At 32.0% G+C, this 27599-nt stretch overlaps 5 protein-coding genes across 6 annotated transcripts in view; 3 read left to right on the top strand and 2 right to left on the bottom strand.

The window, feature by feature from the left end:
* Positions 1 to 1609, bottom strand: part of Hacd2 (3-hydroxyacyl-CoA dehydratase 2) — a 45022-nt gene extending 43413 nt beyond the window's left edge. Inside the window, exons 1-2 of the mRNA XM_072537130.1 lie at positions 1401 to 1609; positions 1222 to 1338 (exon numbers count right to left, since the gene is read on the bottom strand). Coding sequence (XP_072393231.1) covers positions 1222 to 1338; positions 1401 to 1481 — 198 coding nt within the window. The 5' untranslated portion in view covers positions 1482 to 1609. The remainder of the gene's footprint in view (positions 1 to 1221; positions 1339 to 1400) is intronic.
* Positions 797 to 5569, top strand: LOC140445234 (tRNA-queuosine alpha-mannosyltransferase). Of its 2 annotated transcripts, none has more exons than XM_072537133.1 (4): positions 797 to 814; positions 2081 to 2361; positions 2416 to 2892; positions 5240 to 5569. In XM_072537133.1, the coding sequence occupies exons 1-4, from the start codon at positions 812 to 814 to the stop codon at positions 5475 to 5477; spliced, it is 999 nt and encodes a 332-aa protein (XP_072393234.1). In that variant the 5' UTR covers positions 797 to 811; the 3' UTR covers positions 5478 to 5569. The 2 variants fall into 2 exon arrangements, with proteins under 2 accessions (XP_072393234.1, XP_072393233.1); XM_072537132.1 differs by lacking the exon at positions 797 to 814 and adding an exon at positions 1744 to 1978 and having other exon boundaries at positions 2073 to 2361.
* Positions 5570 to 10968: 5399 nt separating this feature from the next.
* Positions 10969 to 22325, bottom strand: Rab35 (RAS oncogene family member Rab35). The gene is made up of 3 exons (XM_072537128.1): positions 22116 to 22325; positions 20824 to 21123; positions 10969 to 15734 (listed from the first exon to the last, which is right to left on the bottom strand). The coding sequence occupies exons 1-3, from the start codon at positions 22174 to 22176 to the stop codon at positions 15478 to 15480; spliced, it is 618 nt and encodes a 205-aa protein (XP_072393229.1). The 5' UTR covers positions 22177 to 22325; the 3' UTR covers positions 10969 to 15477.
* A 296-nt stretch (positions 22326 to 22621) lies between these two features.
* LOC140445231 (UPF0587 protein CG4646) lies at positions 22622 to 23282 on the top strand. The gene is made up of 2 exons (XM_072537129.1): positions 22622 to 22967; positions 23031 to 23282. The coding sequence occupies exons 1-2, from the start codon at positions 22718 to 22720 to the stop codon at positions 23264 to 23266; spliced, it is 486 nt and encodes a 161-aa protein (XP_072393230.1). The 5' UTR covers positions 22622 to 22717; the 3' UTR covers positions 23267 to 23282.
* Positions 23283 to 23574: 292 nt separating this feature from the next.
* Positions 23575 to 24994, top strand: LOC140446252 (probable phosphoglycerate kinase). The gene has a single exon (XM_072538792.1). The coding sequence runs from the start codon at positions 23692 to 23694 to the stop codon at positions 24940 to 24942; it is 1251 nt and encodes a 416-aa protein (XP_072394893.1). The 5' UTR covers positions 23575 to 23691; the 3' UTR covers positions 24943 to 24994.
* The last annotated feature ends 2605 nt before the right edge of the window (positions 24995 to 27599 follow it).

The raw sequence follows: 27599 nt of genomic DNA, 5'->3' as shown, positions 1-27599 counted from the left end.
TGCAAGAAATACTGCGATTCAAGGAAGTTGGTGCTATATCATGCCAGATTAGGTTCTGCTGGATCCTGCAAGCTACCTTAAGTCTTTTTGTATTCTGCCAAAACATAGTTGTCAATTTTCACATTGTTTTCAATGTGTTTCTGTGTATTACTAACAACGAAAACAAAATAAATAGGATGTACAATACAGTCAAAGGATTAACTGTAAAACAAAACGAAAAGGAACGAAATAACAATATTGTACAATACAATTGAGGGATTCCCCGTAAAACATAAACGAAAAGGATTAACTTGGGAGATTTCAATTCCATAGTTTTTTTTTATTTAAATAAAAAAACAATGTAACTTTACATGTTCGAAACTGCTGCACTGAACTGTTATGAGATGCCCTATATATTTCAAAAGAATTTTAAACACATTCTTCATTAACATAAATATAACAAAATGAACAAAACATTTAAAGTTTGTACTGATTAACCTTTACATCAACACTGACTCACACTGTAGTACTTAATATAGTAAAATATATCCCAAGTGGTTCTTAGTTTGATTTAACAATAAGATTAAGACAAATTACAAAATAATTTGACAGTTCAGAATAGAAATAAATTATAATTACGTAACACTTAAAAGGTATAGGAATAGTAGATAAACTTTTAAAATAAAAAATAGGTAGCATGCTATTTACTTGCAAATAATTTTATAATATATACATGACACATCCTTATCACTTACCCATGTTGAATGTTTAAAATCTTTTAGTAAGTATTCATTAATTTTATCAACTAAAACATTCGAGTAAGTTCCAGAACATGGTATGTATTAAATTTGTTGGTATTAAAAACATATTTTAATATGGATAAATTCAAATGAAAAAGTTGTTACCAGTTAAATTTCAATAATGTTAATTAAATAATATGCTTTTAACCGCTAAAACACTCTGTAGAATTTTATTAATCTAAAAAGTTTGTGAATCAATGAGCCCATTGATTTTTATAACTTTGTAGTTGAACAAAAGAATAACTTAAATGTGTAGAATTATTTCAGATAGAACTGTTAAGAAAATACTAGATACAAAACAGCCTTAAAACAGTAAAAAAAAGCTGGAAGAATGAAAAGGGTAGAGGAAATGTATTACACAGCTTTAATTTGAGTAGTTAATACTTTTTTGTTTATAAATTAATCTATATTCCAACAAATGTTGCACAGGAATATTACTTACATGATGATCTAACTTTGAATGAAAATCAATAACAAATTCATAGTCTTTCAAACCTTGAGCTCCTCGCCCTTGTGAATGGAATTGCAATTGTCTGTTATTTAAAATAATTTCTGGTTCCTAAAAAATCGATACATTAGATACATTATATTACATATTTTAGTTCAGGTTAAAGGTCTTACCTTTACATCTTTTAAGTCGACTTTCAAAAAGAGATTACTTTCGTTTTGAGCCCAATACACAAAGGGGCTTAAGGCCACCATAATTTGAAACAATTAAGTATTGTAATTATTGTAGACGACTACAATTTCATAAAACTTTTCTGTGATAATAAGTACTTAAAAACATAACAAGTATACTTTTAACTAAATAATGATTTCAATCATTGACATAACCTTGATGTTATACTTCAATTAAATACCAATAAATACTGTGACAAGGCCAAGTTTACGACAAGTTGTCTTCAAGAAAAAGAAGAAATGTTGTTTATTCTAACCATTGAATTTATTTAAACGTAAAGTAAATAAATATTATTTTAAAATACTCTTTTCGTACATTTTTTCTTTTATACATTAACTTGTAAAATTGTGCATATTTCGCTATGAACTTTTGCAATTCTGTACTAAATATTTTTATTTATGCAAATTTAATGAGTGATAAAGCTTCACAGTGCAATTAGATATGAATAATACAGATGTTATAATAATAGAACCTTTTTACGGAGGCTCACATAAAGTTTTGATTGATAGTATTACCCATAGTAAGTAATGTGATTATTGCTATTAAAGGTTTTATATCTAGTTTACATTTAAGCATTGTTGGACTTAAACATTTTGAAAATAATTTAAAAAAAGGTTTTCAGAATGAAAACATCAAATATTCACTGGTGACTCTACCTTCCAAAAAGTGGCATTGGCGAGCTAGGTGTGGGGCATTACAGCTTTATGAAAAAATACCTAAAATCACTAACCAGAAAACATTATTTGCTAGTTCAGTTTTAAATATATCTGAATTAATAGGTATGAGGCCTGATTTAAGTCCACTTAGGAAAATCATATATTTTCACGAAAATCAGTTAATTTATCCTGTTCAAGAAATTAAATCAAGGGATGTACAGTATGCATATAATCAAATAACAACTTGGTAAGTTTTCTACATATTTTTGGAGCAATAGCTTCAAAAATGTTTTATTTTTAGTTTAGCAGCAGATATAGTACTCTTCAATTCTGAATTCAATATGAGTTCGTTCCTTAACAACATACACAGAATACTAAAGTGTCTTCCTGATCATAGGCCAAAATCAATTAAAGACAAAATAGCATTAAAAAGTACAGTATTGTATTTTCCAATTTCATTTCCCATGCAATCAATTAAAGAGAAATCAATGTCTGTGCTTCATATAGTATGGCCGCATCGGTGGGAATTTGATAAAGGCCCAAATGACTTTTTCGAAGTTCTATTCAAATTAAAACTTGAACATATTCCATTTCAAGTATCTGTTCTTGGAGAAATGTATTCTGAAGTACCTAAAATCTTCGAGAAGGCAAAGCAGGAGTTATCAGACAATATTGTACAATTTGGGTATGTAGATAGTAAAGAAAGTTATTATGATGTTCTGTCATCAGCACATGTTGCAGTTTCAACAGCAAAACATGAATTTTTTGGAGTATCTATGTAAGTAATGAAATTTTTAGATATGTTTCTTTTTGTTATATTCTTAACTAAATATCAGAGTTTTTAAATTAAGGTATTTTTTAAGACAATATAAAGTCGAATATGTATAATTTGAAAGTTTGGCAATGTAAAAATCTCATCTCATATGAATTTATTTTGATTAATTAGAAGCTAAGAATTAGATTCAGTCTTCAGTAGTAAAACCACTAACAAGTGTAATATTTAGCTGTTTAAAATAAACTCAATTTTGGGTGATTTGTAGTCATATATTACAAATTTTTAACAATTAACCCAATTACATGATAAAATTGGGTAAATGTTTAAGAAATTATAAAAATAATTATAGTTTTACAAATAGGGCAAGCCTCTAAGGTGTGTAACCAGAAGAAAGTAAAAGTGAAAAGGGCCACACTTAAAAACGTTCGTGAATGTCGTCGTGAATGCTACATTTCAGATAAAAGCAAAAGATGGATAATTAAGACACCTGATATAATTGAAAAATCTAAGCTAAAAATTTACTTGGTAAGAAAAATAGAAAATAATTGGGACATGCTTAAATATTGAATGAATAACATCGCTTATAGAAAAGAGACAAGTTGGCTGGTTAGAGCACAGAATGAAGAACAAAATAACTGTTGAGTGAATATCGGAAGCAAGATTGATAAAAAAAGAATAGAATAGGAAGACCTAAAGATATTTTTGAAAGCAATGTTGGGTACACCGGCACTACAGACATGGTTGAAAATAGACAATAGCTTTTGAAACTTGGTAAGGGATTTAAAAAAGAACAAAGAGTAACACCTAATCGTATGTATTAACAAAACTCCACACAAATCAATTTTCCGTAAAAGTGATCGTTTTGTCTGCATTCTGCAAACGTGACGTCCGCAGTGCAGCCACAGTTTCAGGACATCATTAATAGTCCAGTCGGGATAGCATTTGACCTTGCATGGTAAGCTGCACCAAACTTTATTATTCTAAGCTTTAGGAGGGGAGGGGGTCAATAGTAGTACAAATTTAAAATCGCGACTGAATTCCGCCGTTGCGTCACACGCCATCTTGATTTTAAAGGAGAACCGTTTTTGCTCAATATCTCCACCATTTTCAATTTTTCGACAAAATGGGATGGATTGTTGCAAATGCGATTTTCTATAATTTCTGTTATACAATTTTTTTTTCGTACGGTTGATATATTTTCCGAGTTAAGGGAAAAATAATGGAAGAGGGAGGAATCATAATGATCGAATTATCTCGTTTATTATTAACTTTAGGACATGAATGTACATAAGCCAAAATGAAGAGAATTATATTTTATACAATTTTGATTTCTCTCCTTTTTTTGCTAAAATCAATATTTTAGGTCGTACGTACGCTGTAAAAGCGCGATCGTAAGACTTTGCAGGGATTAGTTTTAAAGGAATCGTTTTTAGTCATATCTCGGCCATTTTCAACTTTTAAGGCGAACTCAAACGACTCATGTACTTGGCAAGTACACAATTATTTGCCTACTTTGCAAGTATACGAGCTTTGCTATTGCAATGGCAAGCAGGGCGCTCACACGACGTGTACAATTGACAAGTACACGAGCTTGAACAGACATGGCAAGCATACGCAAGTATTCTTAAAAACTTTGGTCAGACACACACGTACTTTTATAAATGTTCTTACAAAGATCACTACCGAACTACGCGGATATTCCCGACGAACAATACTTTTTAAAAGTTCAAAAGTCTTTTTCAAAAGTCACTGCTGAATTTATTTATTTTTTTAATCTCACACCGTAAAACCAATTGTACCGTTTTTAAATAAAACGAGCGGTTCGAATTTGTATAAATATATTTGTTTATAAGTTTACAGCACGATTATATCTTATCAACTAAAACTCTTCAATCATCGTTACTTATATTACATGTTATTATTATATATTATAGTATAATATATTATATATACTTATATATGTATACAGTGATGAGTGTCTTACCACCCGGCAAAATAGCGGAAAGGATAGAAGACAGATTAAGTTGTGAGATAGTATGAGATAAAGCTAGTTCTTGACGTGGCTATTTCACTTCAGTCATAATTATACGGATGACCTCGAAAATATTTTATTTTAATAATTTCTGATGTTAGAATAAATGATTGAATAAATTAAGATATATTATAGTAAAAAACATTAATTATTAGCGATTTTAAATGATTAATTTTTAAGTTTATTTAATAATAAAAATAACTTAACTGAAATATCTAACTATTTAAATATACTTATGTTGTTTATATGTCTTTCGTTTATTTATTTTAAGTTTTCGTCGATTTAGATTATATTTGCACAGTTTTATATATGTTTCAGGCTGGAAGCTACTTATTGGGGTTGTTTTCCGTTAGTACCAAACTCGTTAGTATATCCGGAGATATATCCCCAACAGTGCCTATATAAAAACAATGAGGAGTTATACAAACAGCTACAAAAACTTTGCCTGAACCCAAGCCTTTCTGTTAAATTAAGACAGGATTGTGACATAGACGTCGAAAAGTATTCTGATACACGATTGATTCCCACATATTTAGAAATAATCAAAGGTTCTTGACAGCTTTTATGATAAAATCTGTGATTAATATTACAATTACTAAAACTGTAGATAATATTGAAATTATGTGTTTAAATATACAATTTTCCTGATTAATGTGAATTCATTATCCAATTAACAATTAACCACTATAATCCTAATAATATTGTATCTTTATACTGATGATACTGGTCTTTTTTATGCCAATAAAGATCCCCAAAAATTAGTAACTGATTTGAAAAAATACTTGATTGACAAATTATACGATCGTATTAATTGCTTGATAAAGAATAAGTGCAACTACATACATATATGATAATTTTAAGTGTACATACGGAGATGCTGTTGAACTTTGGATATAATTCAAATTTGTTAAATCGGTCTGTTGACCGCTTCAAAACATCGTTTTTTGACAATCTTGGTTCTTTCATTTAGCTTGACTCCCATGGAATATATCTTTATACGTGGCCACAGCGGGTGGCCACGCATAACCCACACTAATTTTCGTGGGTCGCAAAAATTGCAATCGTTGACTTATATAAACAACTAATCTGTGAACATTTTAAATAAACGAGATATTAAACTATAAAGTAAAACTTTTGTAATATCAATCAATCAGTTTATAACGTTCTACGCCGTCTTCTGATTTCCCGTCTCTATTTATCTCGATCGTTCCAAAGGTTTTCTTCAACTTCCCTCTCTCTTAAGTCTTTATCGATTCCTTCTCCCCAATCTCTTCCATGCGGTGTCCAGTTCGATACTTTCTTGGGTATTCTGTGTTCATCCATTCTTTGGACGTATCCATACCATCTTAGTTGATTTATTCTGATGTCCTCTGTTATATTGTGCTTAACACCCATAATTTCTCGTATTCTCTCGTTTCTAACTCTCTCTAATCTTGATTTTCCAGCCGCTCTTCTCCAGAAGTCCATTTCTGTTACCTCTAATGCTTTTAAGTTTTTTCCTTTTAGTGGCCATACCTCACTCCCATATGTAAAAATGCTTTTTATAATGCTGTTATAGATTTTGTGTTTGTTTTCTTTGGAGATTGTTTTGTCCACGTACTAAGATCGAGTGACGAAAGACTCCTGAACGCCATATTCTGGGAAAGGCCCGATGGCAGAAGTTCAGTTGGTCGCCCAAGAAAGAGATGGAAGGACGCAGTAGCCAGTGATCTACCCAGAATGGGAATACAGCAATGGGAAATAGCTGCTCAGGACCGACAACAATGGAGGAAAATAGTAAACGCGGCCAAGACTCACATAGAGTTGTAGAGCCAAATGATGATGATTGTTTTGTCCCACAGTACACTGTTTAATTACCTAATGGCTTGTATTCCCTGGTTATTTCTATATTTAATTTCTTCGTCTAATTTGCATGCCTAAATATTTGTATTTGTGACTGTAATTTATTTCTCGCTGTATTTCTTCCAAGATTAGATTTTGTTGAACTCCCCCAATACACATGTATTCAGTTTTTTTGATATTTACTTCTAGCCCCCATAGTCCATATTTTTCGATAAGTTTACGGGTCATATATTTGAGGTCTTCGTAGTGTGGTCGTCTGCAAAAATCAATGTGTACAATATTGCGTCGTTTAGAAGAATTCTTATGTTTCTGAATTTTCTTTTCCACGTCTTCATCGCTTGCTCCGAATAGATCTTAAACAAAGTAGGAGACACGCAGCATTCTTGTTTGAGTCCTTTGCTGATAGTGATACCCTTGGATACCTCCTGACCTTTCTTTATTTTACTTGTGTTGTTCTTGTAGAGGTCTTGAACAGCCTTGATTAAGGTTACACTAATATTTGTTTTCTCGAGAGCTTCCCAGAGTTTTTGATGTGGCACACTATCATAAGCTTTTTTAAGGTCCACGTGGCGGAGATGTATTGGTTGATTTCGTGCTACTTTTCTTCGATTAGCTGGGTAACAGTAAACAGATGGTCAATAGTTGATCTACCTGTTCTAAAGCCGACCTGTTGTTTGGCCTCCATATCACATAATTCATCTTCCATTCTCTTTTTGATAAGTTTCCCGCAAACTCTCGAGATGGTGGTAAGGACTGCGATTCCTCGATAATTGTCAGACACATCTTTACTTCCCTTCTTATGTATTGTCGTGATAAACGGTGTCCTCCTGCCCTTTCTTCCGCCAGTAGATTTGCGAAGTATTTGTCTCATTTATCTAGGCTGATCGGTGAGATGACGTCTTTAGTCTTATCTTGTCGAAGAAATCGAAGTATTTTCCAGCTTTCGGTGCTTCTGCTACCTCTTAAGTAAGTGTTTATTCTGGAGCAGTTTATTTCCCAGCTTTCGTTTTTCTTTTTAGTTATCGCACCTCGTACGTTTCTTTGGGCTGTTCGATATTCGTTTTTACTTTGATCAGTATTTATATTTAAGTGTTTGTGGTATTTATCTCGTTTAATCTTAATTTTTTCTTCGATTTCTTCATCCCACCAATATGGCTTCCTTCGTTCGTTGTAAGAGCTTTTCATCGAGTCGCTTTTTGTACAGTGCCTTTGTGCTTTCATGGTGGAGGCTATCCAAATTGTATTTGGTTTCTATTGTTTTTGCTCTTGTTCCTCGTTGTGGTTTTTTTTTCTTAGCTAGTCGTATGGGCATTATTTTGACCTTTACTAGGTAGTAGTCGCTTCCACATTTGCTTCCTCTAAACGCTCTTACGTCTTGTATATTAAGTTGCGTATTTTGTCGGGCGATCACATAGTCTATAATGGATTTAACTTTTAAAATAGCAACGGGGCACCATTGCTATTTTAAAATTCAACGTGGGGATACAAAATTTTGCTCGAAGGAAATATTGAGGGCAATAGGTTAAGAAGTTCTGATAAACGCTTAACAGTAAAAAAAAAAACATTTTACCAGAGGGCTTTTAATAATTTTGTATAGCGTTTTGTTTTTTAAGGTGAATAATATTTATTTTTATCGAAAACTAAGTAAAATACTTGAACAGCTAAAGAACAGAAAAGCAGCAAGTAAAGACGGGATACCAAACGAATGACTGAAATATTGCGGTGCAGCAACGACAGAACAATTAACAGCATTAATTAATAAAATTATAAAACACAATAAAATACCGGAAGAATGAAGAACGAGTGAAGTAATTCTACTATTCAAAAAGGAGATAAAAAAACTACAGAGGTATTAACTTGTTAAATACTCCCCTCAAACTTACAACTAAATTTTACAAGAACTAATGAATCAGAGGATAAGTTTAGACGAACAATAGGGTTAGCGTATCGGAAGATCGTGTACAGATGCTATAGTCATCATTAAACAAGAGTTTAATAGACCAGCATTTGTGTCTGATTGACTTAACGAAAGCATTTGACAGAGTAAGACTCAAAGATGTAATCCGTCTTCTGTATAATAGAGAAGTTTCCCTAAATGTTATAAAAACTATTAAAAACATTACCAAAACAACAAAATTGAAGTCAGAATAAATGAAAAACTTACAGAACCTATATGAATAGGCAGCGGAATAAGACTCATTGAGCCCTATGCTCTTCAATTTACTCATGGATGAAATTATAAAAAGCGTTAACAAAGGAAGATGATACAGAATGGGCAACAAAGAAGTAAAAATACTCTATTACGCAGACGACGCAATATTGATAGCCCAAGATGAATATAGTCTGCAAAGACTAGTCCACAGATTTAACATAAGAGCAAAAGAATTTCATATGACAATCTCATATTATAAAACTAAAACAATAGTAATCAGCAAAGAACCAATCAGATGTAAAATAGAAATTGTTGGCATCAGTACTGATCTAGTTGGAAATAAAATATCTTGGAATTACACTGTCCAGCTATGGAGACGTGGACAAAGAAGTGAGAGATGAAGTACAAAAAGCAAATAGACTAGCAGGGTGCCTTAATAATACTACGTATATGGTGAAGCAGACACATTAACACTGAGATGAAGTCAAGAATTTATAAAGATCGAAAGAGAAGTGAAGACATTAGAAGAAAATGTAACGTACAATGTATAAATGAATGGACACAAAATAGAAAAAAAGGGATAAGTCACCAATCAGTAGAAGAAGTATCGACTACCGCGCAAAAGAAGAAAAATAAACTAATTAAAAGTAATTATACTATATATAGGATTCCACTCGTTTTTGTTTAAGCTTTTTAATCGTTTTTTATTTTCTTCATAATTAATTTTTTAATAAATTTTATCGTCTGATTACTGAAATTAACTTATTATACCTAATACGGGACATCTCTAATATAGTATTTTAGAATCAGATATCTTTATTCGTCATCATAACAGTTATTCCATTTATCTTCGAATGTAAGCCTCCTTAGGTGTGTCCATTCATTTCTGTTTATTGTTTTTTGTATCAATTCGTGACCAGCCATTTACTTGATGTCATCAATCCATCTGGTCATATATAACTAAAAAGACGTAGCCCGGCAAGTGAACCCATGCACGCATATTGAATTGGTTTTGTTCGTTGTTTCCTGAAGTAGTGCAAACCATGGTAATTAGACCCAGCGGTAAGTTTTTACCTAGTTTTACCTAAACCTATAAATTATCTTTGATTGTTTATTGCAACCATTTAAATTTGGATAATTATTTGCGCCTATGAGTAAAAGTTCATTCATCTCGCCAGAGCTATCGAAGGAATAGTTCGTGTTAATTTAATTACTATTAATTCGTAATAGAACATTTGTTTGTTAAACCCCCACAGATTCGTCTAAGATTCAATTATTTCATTTTTTGACAATAAATAACATCTTGTTAGTGAAAAAAACAATAATTACTGAGGTTGCGTAAATCTTAAAATCCAAAAGTAAAAATAGGCTGAACTAAAAGCAACACCGACAAAAAAGTTAGATATGAAGAAACTAATCAATATAATTATAGTTCTAGTAGGTAATAGGTAGAAAATCTCTTCGTGTTCATGATGAAGTGGAAGAAAGCAATGTAAAAGATTGTTTTTCGAAATTATACAACTTCTTAAAAATATGACCTTACATTTAAGGCATACTTGGAATCGGTCCCAAAAAACTGGACGTTCTTAGCAACTACATTCGAAATGATATTTTACATTGTATCAAAAATGTAATTCTAAGGAATATTCAGAATGAAGTGAAAGGGCAGCCTCTTTCTGCGATTGCCGACGAAACTTCTGATGTCACTCGCCACGAGCAGATTACTATTGTTTTTAGATATATTTTTTTAAGCCCTTTTCTCTATTCGGATTGCCGAATATAGCCCTCTCCTAATTCTCGCCATTCATCTCTGTTGTTTGTAAGTAAGACGTTTCCACATTGGTCCTGCAGTTCTTTTAATATCGTCGCTCCAGCGCATTTGCGGTCTTTCTCGTGGTCTTTTGGCTTCATATGGCCGCCAATTCCCGATTTCTTTATTCCATCGGACATCCTTAAGACGTTCGTTATTAATCTAGCTATTAGGTGAACAAATATTCATTCAGTAGACATCCAAGTCATGGCGATTTGGGTAATGTAAGATATAAGAAACTACTCCACAACAAATATACAATTTATTTGATAATAAACAGATTACACGTAATTTTAACACTTTGCAATTAAAATAATGCTCCTTCATTGTATCATTAAATAAATAATTAATTTAATATTGTCTATTAATGATTCTCAGCAACTTGATATGCCCGTTGAAAACCAACATTTCATTTTTACAATATTCCAAATATATATTTAATTAAGCGAATCATCTAAAAAATATCATGTACACCAATTTTTACAAATTTCTTTATGAAACCATACTTTAATTTCATACAAATAGTTTCTACTGATTATACATGTAAGTAAAAAGAGGAGAAACAAATGGAAGCTTTTATTTTTATTTACGAACATATAGCGAGAGCGGTAGGGGAGTTCAATGACAGATCAAATGTTCACTCAATCTCAGATGATACAGTAAAAATAGCATAACTCAATATTTTACTGTTTCTTTTCGTAGCAAATTCTGTAAACTACGGCAGCTACAATTGACAACAACAAACTGTTATCACAAAATAAATCAAGTATCCACAATTTTCAAAGAAAAGTCTTTATATATAGTCCTGGGTAATACGTATACAGTATTTGAGATATTCTGCCAGTTTTTACCTACCAATAATCATTTTATTTGCACTGTCATCTCAAAAATTACGTCAAAACTGCCAGATTTACGGAGTCTCGCAGTATAGTACATCTGGACGGCGGAGCGGTCATATTTAAAGGGCGTGGATTACTATGCTCCTTAACAGACGAACAGACCTTCGTGATGTCAAAGCTGCCATATTCAAACAGAATGTGGCCATATCTTTTGCAAAGTTTAACCTAAGCAATATGTATACAGTATTCTAGTTATTAGGTAAATTCTTATCTACCAATAATCATTTATCTGTTAATTTTACTTGTTATTTATGTCAAGCATATTGACAGTAACTGTCATCTGCTATCCCATCTCTTGCATTTCAGTAATTACGTCAAATTCGCCATATTTAAAGTGAGCGTTGCCTGTCATGTTGTCCCATGATCAAGTCAAATAATATTGAAAGGGGCGTGGCTCCCTGGTGTTGGACATATCATGGTAACGTCAGCGCTGCCATATTCATTTGTGATTAATTTTTTAACTATCTATATTCCACACACTTTTATCAATGTATATATTGCTGAAATTGCAAGTATTGAGTTATGCCACGTTAGTTCTTACCTCATTAGTATTTCAAATTACAAATATCTTCGGTTTTTAACAAAATTATATAAAGTTTGCATTATAATATGCCAACTTAGTTGAGGAAGATAATAAAAAAAATTACACAGTACGTCACTGGAATAAAGGTACGCTTACAGCTACAATATCAAAATATAGATTAGTACAACTTGATAAAATATAACAATCGTCCAACCTGCTGAATCGGTGACGCGCATTGACGAGTAATTCAGATTCTTAATGGAGCTACTAGTCATGGCCAGAAAAACAAAATTATTAATTAACGCCGATCCAGACGATTTGGCGTTTGTAATATTTGATTTTTTTTTTTCGACATATCGAAAAAGAAAACAAATCCGACAAGAATTTCTCATTTTATCCCTTATTTTCTCAATTATCAAAGCATTTTATCATTTCAAAATGTTAGATAGGTATATCAGTTCATTTTTATATTTAAACATACTTAAATAATATAAAGTAGGCCTCTAATAGTTGAGATTTTTTAACAGATTTATTATTTAGTACTAATATACATTGCTATTAAAATATCTTCAAATGTTAGAGGTCTGGTTATACTCCTCAGGGATCTCCACAAAGCTAATTTAGAATCTTAGCATCTTTATATAAAAAACTGTGGACTGTTTTTCCTAAAGAAACCGTTATAAATGGAACAAAAAGAATATCTCTTAAAATCAAATGTCAATTGTGGACTTTCATGAAACCGTACAATGTCATTTTAATTTCGTTTTGTAGAGATCTCGGGAATAAGTGTTAAAACTAAAACCTAATGGTGAATATAAAAAAGATAGTGAATATGTACAATTCAAATTAACTAAGAGAGTACATAAATATATAACAAATTTTAAAATGGAAGGGTATAGTATGTACTAAAAAATTGGAAAAATTTTGGCTAACATTGAAAACGGTTTTTTAATTATTTATATTTTTTACAAACACGCTTATGACTCCATCTATCACACTTAAAATTGCAAAAACCATTTCGCTCAGACACCAATAGTTTGAAAATGTGCATATTCCGTGCTAATAATTGAGAATTTGCATATTTTGATAAAAGTTTGCACAAAAGTTAATATTGATAATTAACTGAAAAATCACTTTTGATATAGTCGAACTGGGATAAATATTCAAAAAATGTTGAATCTCTATAAATATGAATATCCTGTAGTATATGATTTCATTTTGTTGGTCTGTTGCATCTACATATATGAGGCTTTGCGTATTTTTATAAAAGTTTGCATAATGTTTCAATCTACCTCACCATAAATATGGATATTGATGTAATAAATTAAAAACTGGAAAATATCAACCAAGGACCCCAGTACTGTAGAACAGCACTGATAGATACATTAAGGTTGTTCTAAAAAGTAATTTGTGATAGTTTAGAACTTTGCATAATTCATTCAATATATGAAATTTTGCATAATTATTGAAAATTTTCTCAAAAATGTTAAAATTCATTGTAAATATAAATATGTTTGTGATAAATCTCAATCAAAATGTGGATAATCTCAATCATAGCCGCTAGTGTTCTAGAAGTTATGGTTTTTATAACGTTTGTTCCAGTAAGTCACTATCAACAGATTAAAACTGAATATAAATCATTCATTTTTTGAAATTTTGCATATTTATATAAAATTTTGCATAAAAATTAACAATTTCTTTGTGAATATGGACATTGATGTGACAAGCAGTAGAAAACTTTGCATATTTCATGCAAATTTTGCATAGTTTCTAAAATTATGCATAAAGTTAAAAAATTGCATTTCAAATATGGATACTGGTGTCATGAAAAAATATTTATACTTTGTTTGAAAAAGGTTGAGAACAAAGCAGTTACAACAACCAATAATCCCAATGTAATGTCGAAATTTTCTTGTTCATTTTAGTAAACCAGTAATATGGGTACCTACATAATCTGTTCAGGCATAAAATACTATCATTTCTGACATCATGTCGGTGACGATGTTTACTGTAACAAACTTTATGTGACAATCTAGTTATATATTGGTGTCTGGAGAAATGTACGATATGACTTTTAAATTTTCGGTAAGGAAAGAACTTTTAAAAATATCACTCTGATAGTTTTTGGTCTTTTGCTGCGGCTTTAGAGAGCTCTGTAACGAAAAATATCTCCACCGTTGTAGGTTAACAACTCTGTATGTACAAATTTGTTATATACAGGGTTCTCTAAACTATAAAATTACCTCTAGTAGTTTAACATATCTAATCTCAGTCTGGTGTATATTAAAAATTACTAAATGCAACAGTATAATACGTTATTTATGTTTAAAATGCACATTATTTGATTTTTTGTATGGGAAATTGGAAACAATAAAGTAAAAATACTATGTTATGCAGATGACACAATATTGACGGCCCACGATGAAGATTAATCCATAGATTAAATATAAGAGCAAAAGAATTTAATATTACTATCTCAACGCAGAAAACCAAACAATAGTAATCAGAAAAGGACCATAATAAAGGTAATCATGTAAACTATAAATTTATGACATCAGTATTGAACAAGTAATGGAAATATAATACCTTGAAATTTGAGTGTAGAGAAGTAGTAGATCAAGAATAAAAAGCAGGATGCCTTAATAACACTATATGGTTAAACTGACATATTAACACTGAGATGAAGTAAAGAACACTAAATAGAAAAAAGAATAAGGGAGACCTGTGTGGCCAAAATAGCAAAAGATAAATCTTTAATCGATATAAGTATTAAATGATTGCACAAGAGATTGAGTGATAACCTTCCATAGAGGTATCAATCTGCCAATGAACAAGCAAAATTGCTGATAAAGCATTCAGCATTCACGGATTAAACTTAAGGAGATATTTACAATGTTAAAATGCTGTAACTTTGTATAACTTGGAGTTACGCAGACAAAACACATACAAATGTACAATAGATAATGCATTTTAAGATAGTTCTAAACAGTAGTGTTGTGGGTAATTTTTTTGGGGGAATATTTCATGTTATTTTGAAAATGAAATTGAGAAAAGACAAAATTCCATGATTTTTAGAATAGAAAATATCCTTGAGGCAAAGATCTATTTGTAGTTTATTAAAAATGATTTGAAAATACAGCAAATCTGTTAATTCCCATAATTAACTCTTTGTCTCATATATAATAGTTATTTGTAAAAATAATTTATATATGTCAGATATGTCAAACTACAAACAAAACAGTACCAATTTAAAAAAAAATCTTATAGATAAATTGCCCCATTCATTCTTCTATACACGCACACAAAATTGTAATATAAAAAGTTTATAGGCTAACAACAATTTTTCTTTCTTCCTTGTTTGTTAGATTTCCTTAAATTGACTGTATCATTTGAGTGGATGTTTTGCCTTTCTTGCATTTCCAACTTTGAGCGTAACACTAATTTCGTTATTGATAGGAACATTTCTTCTACATTCACATTGTCTTTTGCTGATGTTTCAAATAACTTGATATTCATAGTGTCTGCAAACCTTTGAGCATCCTCTGTCAGCACCACTTTTCTATCTGGAGTGTCATTTTTATTTCCAACTGAAACAAAACAAAACATTTTCTTAAAAGTTCCAGTTTCAGATTATATGAAAAAAAAAATAAGTATTTTATCAGTAATGTCTCCACTAATGTATCCATTATGTCTTACTTTCATTTAGTATGGTTTATATAATCAGTTACAAAATTATTATCAAACATTTTTTAATCTGATTTTCCACAGTATTGAAGATTATCAGACTGTCAGTTTTGAAGGCATTTGACAATTTGGTTCCCAATAACTTTCATCATGTGGCAATTACTTGTGATCTTAGTTGTAATGGTAGTGTTAAACAATTAGATTACAGTACTACATATTTGGACTACCAAAATGCTAATTATATAGATCTAAACAATTATTTTTCTTCAGTTGATTGGAATACTATTTTTGATGACTCAAATATTAATATCTCAGTAAATAATATCTATAAAGTAGTCTCTAAAGCAATACCACTTAAAATATTGAAAAAAACATATAAGCCTTCAAAATTTCGTTGTTGGTTTTCTCCAAATTAAAAAAAAACTTGTTATTTCAAAAAGTTTGCTCCAGCTCGATTCAAACATACTTAGTCAGCAGCTGATTATAAGTTATTTTCAGATCTTACAAAACAATGCAAAGCATTAGCAGATCAATGCTACACATCTTATATCTCCAACATTGAAGAATATATTCACTCAGATTCAAAACAAATATTGGAATCATGTAAACTCTTTGAATAAAGGCTACGGAATTCCAAATTTTATGCATTTTAATGACTTGTCAGCTAAATCAAGTGAGGAAATCGCAAACTTGTTTGTGAACCATTTCTCTACTATCTATCGCTGAGTATCTACCGATTCTTACATATCATGCAGAAACACTAACTCTGACAAAAGGAACTATAAATAAAATAAGAGTAACGACACGCTATGAAAAGATCAATGTTAGGTATTATCATCAAACTAAAAATACTACAAGTCAACGACGGAAGAGCAAAGACTTAATTTATGCAAAAACTTTGGAAATCAACGCAGATCTCTTAGTTGTCCCAGAACCTAATAAGAAAACAGCTACGAATAAAGACTGGATATAACTGGATGATAATAACGTCGATGTAGCCATAAATATACTAAACAAAAAGGTGTGTGTCAATAAAATAGTATGAAAAAAGGGGCATGTAGCAATAAAAATTGATAGAATAACCATAACAGAATGCTATATTTCCCCAAATATTAGGAGAGAGCACTATAGACAAAACTTAGAGAATATAATCGACAGTCGCACAGAGAGAGAAAGATTTGTTAGTAGCCGAAGACATAAACGCCAAGTCCATTTTATGGGGATCCCCTGAAATGACGAGAGGGGCGAACTATGGAAGGAATGGATCTCTGCCACAGACCTCGTAGTGTTGAACAGCGGTTAAGCAACCTTTGTGAGAGGTACATCGGAAAGTCTTATAAATATTACCCTAGCAAGCAACAGTGTTGCCAAGATGATTAAAGATTGGGATGTACTAGATGAGAATCTTTTCACCTTCGCCGGTACATCATGTATGAAATTGGTACTAAGGTCACAAAGTATGACAGGAAGAGGATAGTATTCGATAAAGAAAAATTTAAAAGAGAAATAAATAACCTACCAGAAAAAACTACCAACTTCAATGAGTTCCGAGAAAATATCCGAAAATGTACAGAAAAGAAGTACTACAAATAGGCACACCTCATACACAGTTCCTTCTAGGAAGAATGATCAAATCCAAAATAAACGCGAGGAATGCTTAAGACACAGGCGAATAGCACAAAGACACAGGAACCAAGAAGAACATAAGGGGGCATATAAAAGCGCAAAAAAACAACTAAGTGGAGAAATAATTAAAAGGGCTAAACATACATCAGAGATGAACTATATAAGATATACCAGGATCTGGATATTATAACATTCATTAAAATAGAACGGCTGCATTGGATAGGACATGTAGAAAGAATGGAAGAAGGCGAAATACCAAACAAAATATTCAAACAGATACCAGTAGGAAAAAGAACAAGAGAAAGGCTGAAGCTGAGATACTTAGAACAAATAGAAAATAATATAACAACCTTAAAAATAAAAAACTGGAGAAAAAAAGCACAAAACAGATCAGAATGGAGAAGAATCCTGGAACAGGCCAAGACCCAAATGGGTTGTCGAGCTAGTGATGATGATGATGAAACATACATGTTGGCGGAACTTGTGTGCTGGGCTGGAAGAAGATATATGGGGCAAAACATACAGAATTTCCATGAAAAGTCTATAGTTTGAGACCCCATATATCCTTTGTGCAAAAAAAAGATGGAAATAGTGAACACCCTATTTCCAAGGAAGCCCGAAAACACATTTCTACAGATAGACAAAAATATTAGACCTGCAAAGTTTACTACTGAAGAGATCATTGAAGCAACAGAAAGTATAAAGACAGGTAAAGCCCCCAGGTCCAGATAAAGTAATGCCAGAGGAAATAAAACTGGTAGTAAAAGAGAAACTCGAATTGATATGTAGAGTATCTAACAAACTTTTCCTAACAATTCCCAGATAACTGAAGTTGGTGAGACTCATATTATTATAAAAACTTGAAAAGAACCTGGAAGAAGCCAACTCATACAGACGACTATGCTTACTAGATTGCATAGGAAAATTCTATGAAGGTCTTATAAAGAACTGCATTGAAAAAGAACTTGTAGTACTGGGAATAATTTCAGCTAGACAGTATGGTTTTAGAAAAACCAGATCGGCTATAGATACAGTGAAGAAGATCTCAGACAAATACAAAGAATAAGAAAAATATGTGGCATTCTTGTGATGTTAGATGTGAAGAATGCCTTCAATTCTGCAAATTGGCATCACATACTAACGAAGCTTAAAGTAGCAGGAGTTTCAGACGACATAATTAAATATCAAAAGGAAATACATGAAAAAAAGGTATTTAAATGTGGCATATAAGGAAGACATGAAATTATCATCAGGAGTACTGCAAGGGTCCATTTTGGGGCCTATGCTATGGAATGTACTGTACACCAGGGTATTAGAATTAGACTATGGTCAAGACACCTAAGCCATCCCATATGCAGACGACCTCGCAATCCTAATAGAGACTAATATGAATGGGGATATTGAAAATAAGGGGACAATCTCATTTAGGTCTTATACATATCGAATAAGAAAAACTGAAGATGATTTATGTATAGAATGTGGAGCATATGACGATGCAGAGCATTATATATTCATGATATGAGAACAAGGCTAGGAGAGACAACACCAGAGAATATAATGAATGTAGCCATGCAAGACGCAGAGAACTTTAACGTGATTGTAGACCTAATAACAGAAATAATAATAAAAAAAAAGGAAACACGAGAGAAAACAAGTCAAGATGGGAGATGAGAGAGTGACAGAAGACTGCAAGACTTTATTCCTCATTGTATGGAACAAATCAAATAAAATAAAATAAGTCAAGCAATGAAATTTGAGGGTTTTATTCGCTTGGCTTCACAGGTGTCTGGATCAGGCAAGTGGACTGAATCCCACACACCAGGAGGAAGCACAGTACTCAGGTTTCTTGGGGTGTTGAGGTCTGCCCTGCAAGTCTTATGAAGATTTCCTCCTTTCAAAAAAAACTGAGTTATGGTCCTGATATTATTCCTACATATTTCTTAAAAAGATATGTCTAGAGTTTATCGAAACCTTTTTTGCATTATTTAATTTATCTTTGAGACTGCACAGCTTCCCTAGTAAGTGGAGTGACAGTTATATAACACCGGTATTTAAAAATGGTGATAGAGAAAATATACACAATTGACACAGTAATCCATTCTTTGCTTATCTTTAAATAAAGATGTATTGGGTTTCTTGAACAGTTTCTTTCTTGGTTAAGTAGTTATCTTGATTAAAGAGTTTAGTTTGCTTTTATAAAGGGTTCATTCTCAATTCCTATCTTGGTCAGTTCAGGGGTTCCACAAGGTTCACATGTGATTCCTCTTCTCTTTAACTTGTTTATTAATGATATTTCTGAGTTAATAAACTTTTGTCAATTTTCAATATTTACTTATTATTTGATATAGACCTTATTAAGCTTTACTTCAGAGTTTCAAATCTATCTGACTGTCTAAGGGTCCAAGAAGACTTGACTTCTCTATATAATTGGTCTCTTTCCATGGTCTCCAGTTGAATAAAGATAAGTGTTTTGTTATATCCTTTAGCAAATCTAAAAATAATGTGTTTGACTCACATTAATACACGCCTTCTCTCAAGAGTGACTGAAATAAGAGATTTGGGGTGTTATTTGACAGTTTCTTGTCATTTACACCCCACATCAACAATTTGTCAAATAATGCATATAGAAATCTAGGTTTTATCATAAGAAACTCTCGGGATCTTTCAGTACCCATATATAGACTTTTATATCTTACTTTCATCCATAGAATCATGTCTTAGGCTTCTATAGTATGGTCACCATACTTTTTAACCATATTTACACACTTGAAAAAATTCAAAATAAGTTTCTCTGGATGTGTGCTTATAGATTAAACTTAAAAGGCATGTATTTGGTGGAACTAAGGTAAAAGCTAAATATAAGTTCCCTAGAAGAATACATAACTAAATGTAATCTAGTTTTTCTCTATAAACTACTTAACCATACCACTGACTGTTCTGATTTTATGTCTTATCAGCATTAGATGTAGTATTAGAATTCTTGACATGGCTAAGTTTTCTATAAAACACTATCACACAAATGATGGCGAACTCTCTCCTATTAACAGAATTCAGATACTGGGAAATGACTATAATCAATCTTATAACCTGGTGGATATATAATCTGTTGTAAATTTTAAGCACTCTTTGGCTGAGTATGTTATGGATAGAAGATGAGTGACCTTTTTTCATTTCAATAAAATTTTCAGGAAAATTTATTCTATTTTAATTTAATTTAATTATTTGTTTAACACTATTTGAGAATTATTTAATATTTAGTTTTAGTATCTTTGTTATGGTTAGGATAATCTATTTTTGTTAAATTTTGTAAAAATTTGTGAATAAATACATATTTAAATAAATAAATAATTAATTAAACATACTCACCTAATACTTTATTAACTAAATCACAATTTTGTTCAATTTCATGAAGCCACCTCTTTACATTGGCAAAGCTCTCACCATTAGTAACATCATATACTACTATAACCCCGTGTGTACCCCTGTAGTAGGTACTTGTTATTGTCCTGAACCTTTCCTGACCAGCAGTGTCCCATATTTGCAGCTTCACTTTCTGACCATTCACATTAACAGTTTTTATTTTAAAATCTACTCCTATTGTAGTTATATAACTTCCAGTGAATGTGTTATCTGAGAACCTTAGCAGCAAGGAGCTTTTTCCTACACCTAAAATAAAATAAAATGCTTATCTCTAGTTAATTTCTTCTTAAATATTGTTCCATATATACATAATTAATAAAACAACAAATTTGATATAAACCGCTATATTGCTAGAGTTCATAAGTTTTTGTGTAATATGCTATATTTTTTATGCTCATAATTGTTTCTACATTATGACTGTACTGTTTGTTTATTCTTCCAATATCATGTTTCTGAGACATTTGTCATCTAAAACTCTTTTAGTAGATTCCTAGTTTTGCTTCTCTACATATTTTTTGGGATTTAATATATGCTTTTTTAAATTCAGTAGATTAGCAATTTTTCCTAAGATGCATTTGTCCATTTCTCCCTGTTTACTAATGTAAACAACTTGTTAATGATACAATACTTTTATAAAAAATATTGTCACAGGATAAGAGAGTGTTTCCTGTCCAATAAATAGATAGCAAATCCTAGAATAACTATCTATTAAAAAAGGAACTAGATCCTATATTTCTAAAGATGTTTTTATTTATGTATGAAACATTTGATATATTCTTGGAAGAAAACAAAATATTTGAATGTGCAAAACTAAGTAAATTTTATACTTCAGCTGTTATCTGATAGTAAAATATTCAAATACTATCATGATAAAAGCATTTTTATTAATAATAGAGTTTTACAAATATTCATTAGATATAATAGACATTTAAATTAAAACATAGTTATATCCACACAAATTTTTATTTAGAGATGCATATGATGCCGTTAATAACTTAATTTCAACCTAAATAAACAGTATATCAAACCAAATTAGTTACATTCTATTTACTTCAACTTGATTACAAATATTTACAACTTCCTCTCTGTATGAAAGAACAACAAAGGATGATACTTTTATATAAGCAAATTGCAACATTGTTATATCTCGAAATGTTTAGAAATTTTTGGTAAAAATTTAAATGAAATAAATATTAATTTTGTACCTTAATTTAAACCCCACCCACAGTTTAACTTACCACTGTCTCCTATTATTAGCAATTTAAATAAATGATCGTAATCTCTTGCCATTTTCTGCATTCTAACTTTCGTGTAGTTTAGATTTTTCGTTCTCCAACATTAATAATAATATATTGCTGTTGTAATTTAATTATTTGTTTAAAAACAGTATCCTTATTACTTCCCCTTTTTGTCAAATCCCACAATTGACAAACTGACAGTGACTAATGACAAGATATGACAGGAGGATGACTAAAGTAAAGATACAAAATCATTGCTACCATAACCATAATATCAACTGTTGTCTATTTAACTGTTATCTTATGAGAACTCAACTTATTTTTTAATATATTTATGTAATTATAAACAGTATGCAATATTTGAAATAAATGAATTTAGAATTTTATATATGAGTGAAAGTTTAATTTATTTTATAATTATTATCATATCCCTGTTATTGACACATGTACGTTGAAATGTACGTTGACGACGTTGACGTTGACAATCCGCAAATTTTTAGGTTGGTGGGTTTTTTTTTTATTTGACAGAATTGAGAATTAGCACAATAAGAAGTAAGTTTGAACTTTGTAAATGTTAGTAAAGTACTTTATTTTTTTATAAAATGGGTAAACTTAGTTTACAAATTAAGGCTACACTCGAAGGAATAGAAGAATTATATACGAATCATCCTGATTACAACTTTCTGCTCAAATTGAAATGTACAAGCTGCGGGGAAGAATCCAACAAATGGCATGATATCTCAGAAACGCTAACTTTTCCAGGAAAAACAGGAAAATCGGAGAATAACTATATTGCCAAGTGCAAGCTCTGTAGTCGAGAGAATTGTCTTGATATTGTCCCAGGATCTAATGGTAATAAAAAACGTATTGAACAAATTTCAAGTAAAACTAAATATATTGTTTACAATGTTCTAGGCAAATACACGAATGAAGATTCGGGAAAGTTTAAAACTATTGTTTCTTTTGAATGTCGTGGTATAGAACCTTTCGAATTTGCTCCCAGTGAAGGATGGATTGCTAAAGTTGAGGAAAGCAATAAAATCTTTGATAATATAAATTTGACTGAGAAAGAATGGGTAGAGTATGATGAAAAGAGTCAGCAGTCTGTAGGTGTATATGAATTCGAATCGAAGTTTGTTACTTGCAAATAAATGTTTTTAAAGAGCACTTTGCATTTTTTTTATCATAATTCATAATTATATATCCATGGTAAAACCAAAGAATATAAAAACATGTTCGTCTATATTCTTTGGTAAAACTGTGTCTTGTTTTCACAGCTTTTATTGCAAGCTGCAAATTTTCTCTGGATCCCTTAGTTCTTTCTTTTCGACATGATTTTCTGGAAGAAAAATAAGTTGGCGTATAACGCCATGTCACTAAAAAGAAGCAGAAAAGTAGGTATCTTTAAAAAAATATGAATGCAAACTTTAATACATCAACAGGCAACAAAAAATTCTTAATCTTTTTAGTCAAGAAATGGGGTTTGAAATTACCTTTAGCAACTTTTAATTTGACATTCTTGACATATCCACATTGTATCAAATTTATGCGTGAAATTTGCAATAGATAATTAATAATGTCGGGACTTAATAAACTTTGTATAGATGCTCTTGACCTAAACAACCAAAGAGTACTGATGAGAGTTGACTTCAATGTTCCGTTAAAGGATGGGAAAATCACTAACAATCAGAGAATAGTGGCTGCATTAGAAACTGTTAAGTACGCCTTGGATAAACACGCTAAAAGTGTTGTATTAATGTCCCATTTAGGCCGCCCAGACGGTAATACCAATCCAAAGTACACTATGAAACCTGTTGTTGAAGAACTGGAGAAATTGTTAAATAAACCAATTACCTTTTTACCCGATTGTGTAGGCCCAGAGATAGAAAATGCTTGTGCGAATCCTGTACCAGGTTCTGTTATATTATTGGAAAACCTCCGATATCATGTTGAAGAAGAAGGCAAAGGAGTGGATCCTAGCGGTAATAAGATAAAGGCGACTCCAGAAAAAGTTAAAGAGTTCAGACAAAGTCTTCGCAAACTGGGAGATGTTTACGTTAACGACGCTTTTGGCACGGCACATCGGGCGCATTCTTCTATGATGGGAGAAGGATTTGATAAAAGAGCAGCAGGGTTTTTACTCAAAAAAGAGCTGCAGTACTTTGCTAAAGCTTTAGATAACCCGCAGCGACCATTTTTAGCCATACTAGGTGGAGCAAAAGTAGCAGACAAAATTCAGTTGATTGAGAATTTGCTGGACAAAGTTAATGAAATGATAATTGGAGGTGGAATGGCGTATACATTCCTCAAAGTGAGCGAAGGTATGCAAATTGGAGGCTCATTATATGACGAAAAAGGGGCACAAATAGTAACCAAACTCTTAGATAAAGCCAAAAACAACAACGTTCTAATTCATCTACCGGTGGATTTTATAATAGCGGATAAGTTTGAAGAAAATGCCAAATCCAGCTGCGCTACCGTTAAACAAGGAATTCCTGAAGGATGGATAGGTTTGGACGTAGGAGCAGCGACTATAAACAACTTTAAAGAACCTATTCGACGTGCTAAAGTCATAGTCTGGAATGGCCCCGCAGGAGTTTTCGAATTTGACAAATTCTCGTTTGGGACCAAAGCCATTATGGATGAAGTTGTAAAAGCTACTGCCGCTGGCACAATTACTATAATAGGTGGAGGTGACACCGCAACCTGCGCTGCCAAATGGAACACTGAAGAAATGGTATCTCATGTATCGACTGGAGGTGGGGCTAGTCTTGAACTGCTAGAAGGTAAAACACTTCCAGGTGTTGCTGCATTGTCAGATCCTTAATGTTTTATAAAATAATTAATGTAATCTCTTTAAATAAATAATTGTCGCAGTATTTAAGTTATAGTAAATGGAAAAAATGAATATGTATATCAAAAAATATTAATAGACTAGTATAAATATAATAGTCCACTAAAAAACAATACAAACAAAAAACAACCAAAAAATCGTGGGTTTGTGAGTCATTAAAAAGCTCTAGCAGATAATTAACCCTGTTCTCCTGTTCGGGTAAATTTGACAAAAAAAAATTTACAATTTACATCTTGTTTTGCAAATTATTACGCGGCGTAACATTTTGGTGTTTCGTGACTTTATTACCTAATATGAGGTCTTTCAATTGCATAGGTACGCGATAAAAAAAACTTCCTGATTTTTTTGATAAAAATTAAATTGTTAGCTATAGGTAGTACGTTCGGGTCAACAGTTTGTCAGTCAGGTACGTCTATAAATAGAAACAAGTTTCTGCAAGCTAGAACTTGTATAAAATGTGTAGTGTAGCTGGAGGATGTCATTTAGAAGGGCATGCCACGTAGATGGAAGTGGGGTTGATAGACAAGTGGTAGGCTGGTAGGAGACTGATATGCCAAGCGCATTCATTTTACATTTCAAATTTCAGTCTATGTTTGCATGTTGATAATGTCGCCGCATCGAAGAACGCTAACCGAAGATGGCCTTCGCGAACGTGTCAGAGAGTGATGATGGCATATCAGAAACAGAAAACAATATAAGTAGTGAGAGTGAGGAAGAAAGTAGTGATGATTCTACTTTTCCATTCTACGTACAACATCCTGTAGAACCTTCTGTAACAGTTCCTTCAAAAGACGGTATCGTTATCAACGCGGTCGTTTTTCCACGGCCAATGTTATAAATAATGCTCCAGGAGTTGCAAGGTATACAGCGTTCAACGTTAAGAAAATAACATTGCGGAGATAGGGCCATGTATTTCTTATGGACGATAGAAGCGCAGCGATGCCACGATGAACACAAGCACGATTCAGGGTTATATAATTTGTATTTTCGTTTTCACAGACATGAATTAAATAATTGTTTTTTAACGTAATTGACCAAAAGTGTCCATTCGAAACAAGAGATGAAAAGTAGGGAAAATGATTTTAATTAAATACATAGTACCTATTTACAAAAGATAATTTTATTTTATCTTATTTTAATTTTAGTAACGACAGTTTATTTGTTTTTCGGTAAGAATATCATATACCATGAATCATAGAAATCAGTAGAAAATATTGCTTAGTTAAATCATGCACTTTGCCGGCTATTAAAGATTTAAAAGCAAATAAACGGACCGCTTGGAATGCGTATATCTAATTACTAATTGCAACTTAAAATAATACGGTGTGCGTATGTCAGCGATTTTATGTCGTTCTCTGAGACTACATAATGATAATAAGGCTTTGTGGTTCTTCAGTTATTATTCTGACTTTACAGTTAAATGTTAATTGAAAATGGAAATTCGAAAAATATATCGACAATCTAGTAAACCGCATGCCTGAGAGTTTTGGCAACACTGATCTCCATAAGCCTAATGTTATTTTCTTAACGGGAAACGCTCTATAGATACGAATGTGCACGAATTTTTGATATCAAAAATTCATTTGACGCACTCTTTTCTGACATAGTTGCAAACCAAATTATAAAAATGACCAACATGGAAGCACAGCGTGTTTTTGGAAGCAACTGGGAAGATTTGGATCAAATTGATTTTCAAGCATACATTGGTCTTTTATTGTTAGCTGGAGTTTTTAATTCCCATGGCGAATCAACTAAAAGTTTGTGGAATGAAGAAAGGGGTCGTAGTGTATTTCGAGCAACAATGTCCCTGGAAGTATTTACAAAAAATTCGCAAATAATACGTTTTGATAACAAGACAGGATAGGAGACGTACTGATAAACTCGCTGCAATATGTGAAATTTGGGGAAAATGGGTAGAAAATCTACCAACATTTTTGAACCCTGATGAAAATGTTACCGTTGAGCAATTAGTTACCTTTAGAGGCCGCTGTCTCTTCAAACAATAGGGGAAGGTGTTGTACGTTGGGTATGCGTGTACCTTTTCGACTTTTGTTAAGTTTTTGGTAGAATTTTCTGGTTTCTGATGGTTTATTTAGTTCTTCCATTTCTTGGAGTTCTTTTTCTATGTGTTCTCTTTTCTTTCTGCGATGTATTTTCTTCTCTTCCCTCCTTCATCATCATCATGGCTTATTCACTCCTGGCGGAGTGTTTGCCGCCCTTTTGGGCTCTCTGATTTATTTATTGCGGAGAATCAGTCCGCTGTTGTTTTTTTTATTATTATAGCAGCGTGTGTGACTTGGCCCTGTCTACAATTTTCCTCCATTCTTTCCGGTCCCTACAGCGCTCCTTCCAATTGTAGATTCTCAGCTTCTTTATGTCTCCTAAGACTTGATCTCTCCATCTTGTTTTGGGTCTCCCCTTTGGTCTCTTTGTTGTTGGTCTCCATCCAGTTATTCGCTTTAGGGTAGAGTCTGGATTAGCTCTTTCTGTGTGTCCCAGCCACCTGAGCCTTTGCGTCTTCACGAACTTGATTATGTCTTGTGACGTCCTCTCGTGGGACTCACTATCCGGGTAGCTTTTAGACAGTCAGAGACAGAGTTCAAAATAAAAATAAAACTTTGTCTTCCTTA

This window comes from Diabrotica undecimpunctata, chromosome 7 (assembly GCF_040954645.1).
Source record: "Diabrotica undecimpunctata isolate CICGRU chromosome 7, icDiaUnde3, whole genome shotgun sequence".
NCBI lineage: Eukaryota > Metazoa > Arthropoda > Insecta > Coleoptera > Chrysomelidae > Diabrotica > Diabrotica undecimpunctata.
Note: the sequence above shows the minus strand (reverse complement) of the source record. Positions and strands in the feature narration are given on the sequence as shown.

What these genes read in the sequence shown, in the direction of transcription:
- LOC140445234 (XM_072537132.1), top strand. Translation starts at nt 1,900, where the DNA reads ATGAATAATACAGATGTTATAATAATAGAACCTTTTTACGGAGGCTCA. An exon ending in GATTGATAGTATTACCCATA is followed by an intron (nt 1,979 to 2,072) that starts GTAAGTAATGTG and finishes ATTTAAAAAAAG; the next exon opens with GTTTTCAGAATGAAAACATC. An exon ending in TATAATCAAATAACAACTTG is followed by an intron (nt 2,362 to 2,415) that starts GTAAGTTTTCTA and finishes TTTTATTTTTAG; the next exon opens with TTTAGCAGCAGATATAGTAC.
- Rab35 (XM_072537128.1), bottom strand. Translation starts at nt 22,176, where the DNA reads ATGCAGAAAATGGCAAGAGATTACGATCATTTATTTAAATTGCTAATA. An exon ending in GCTAATAATAGGAGACAGTG is followed by an intron (nt 21,124 to 22,115) that starts GTAAGTTAAACT and finishes ATTTTATTTTAG; the next exon opens with GTGTAGGAAAAAGCTCCTTG. An exon ending in TTTAGTTAATAAAGTATTAG is followed by an intron (nt 15,735 to 20,823) that starts GTGAGTATGTTT and finishes GTTTTGTTTCAG; the next exon opens with TTGGAAATAAAAATGACACT.
- LOC140445231 (XM_072537129.1), top strand. Translation starts at nt 22,718, where the DNA reads ATGGGTAAACTTAGTTTACAAATTAAGGCTACACTCGAAGGAATAGAA. An exon ending in TATTGTCCCAGGATCTAATG is followed by an intron (nt 22,968 to 23,030) that starts GTAATAAAAAAC and finishes ACAATGTTCTAG; the next exon opens with GCAAATACACGAATGAAGAT.
- LOC140446252 (XM_072538792.1), top strand. Translation starts at nt 23,692, where the DNA reads ATGTCGGGACTTAATAAACTTTGTATAGATGCTCTTGACCTAAACAAC.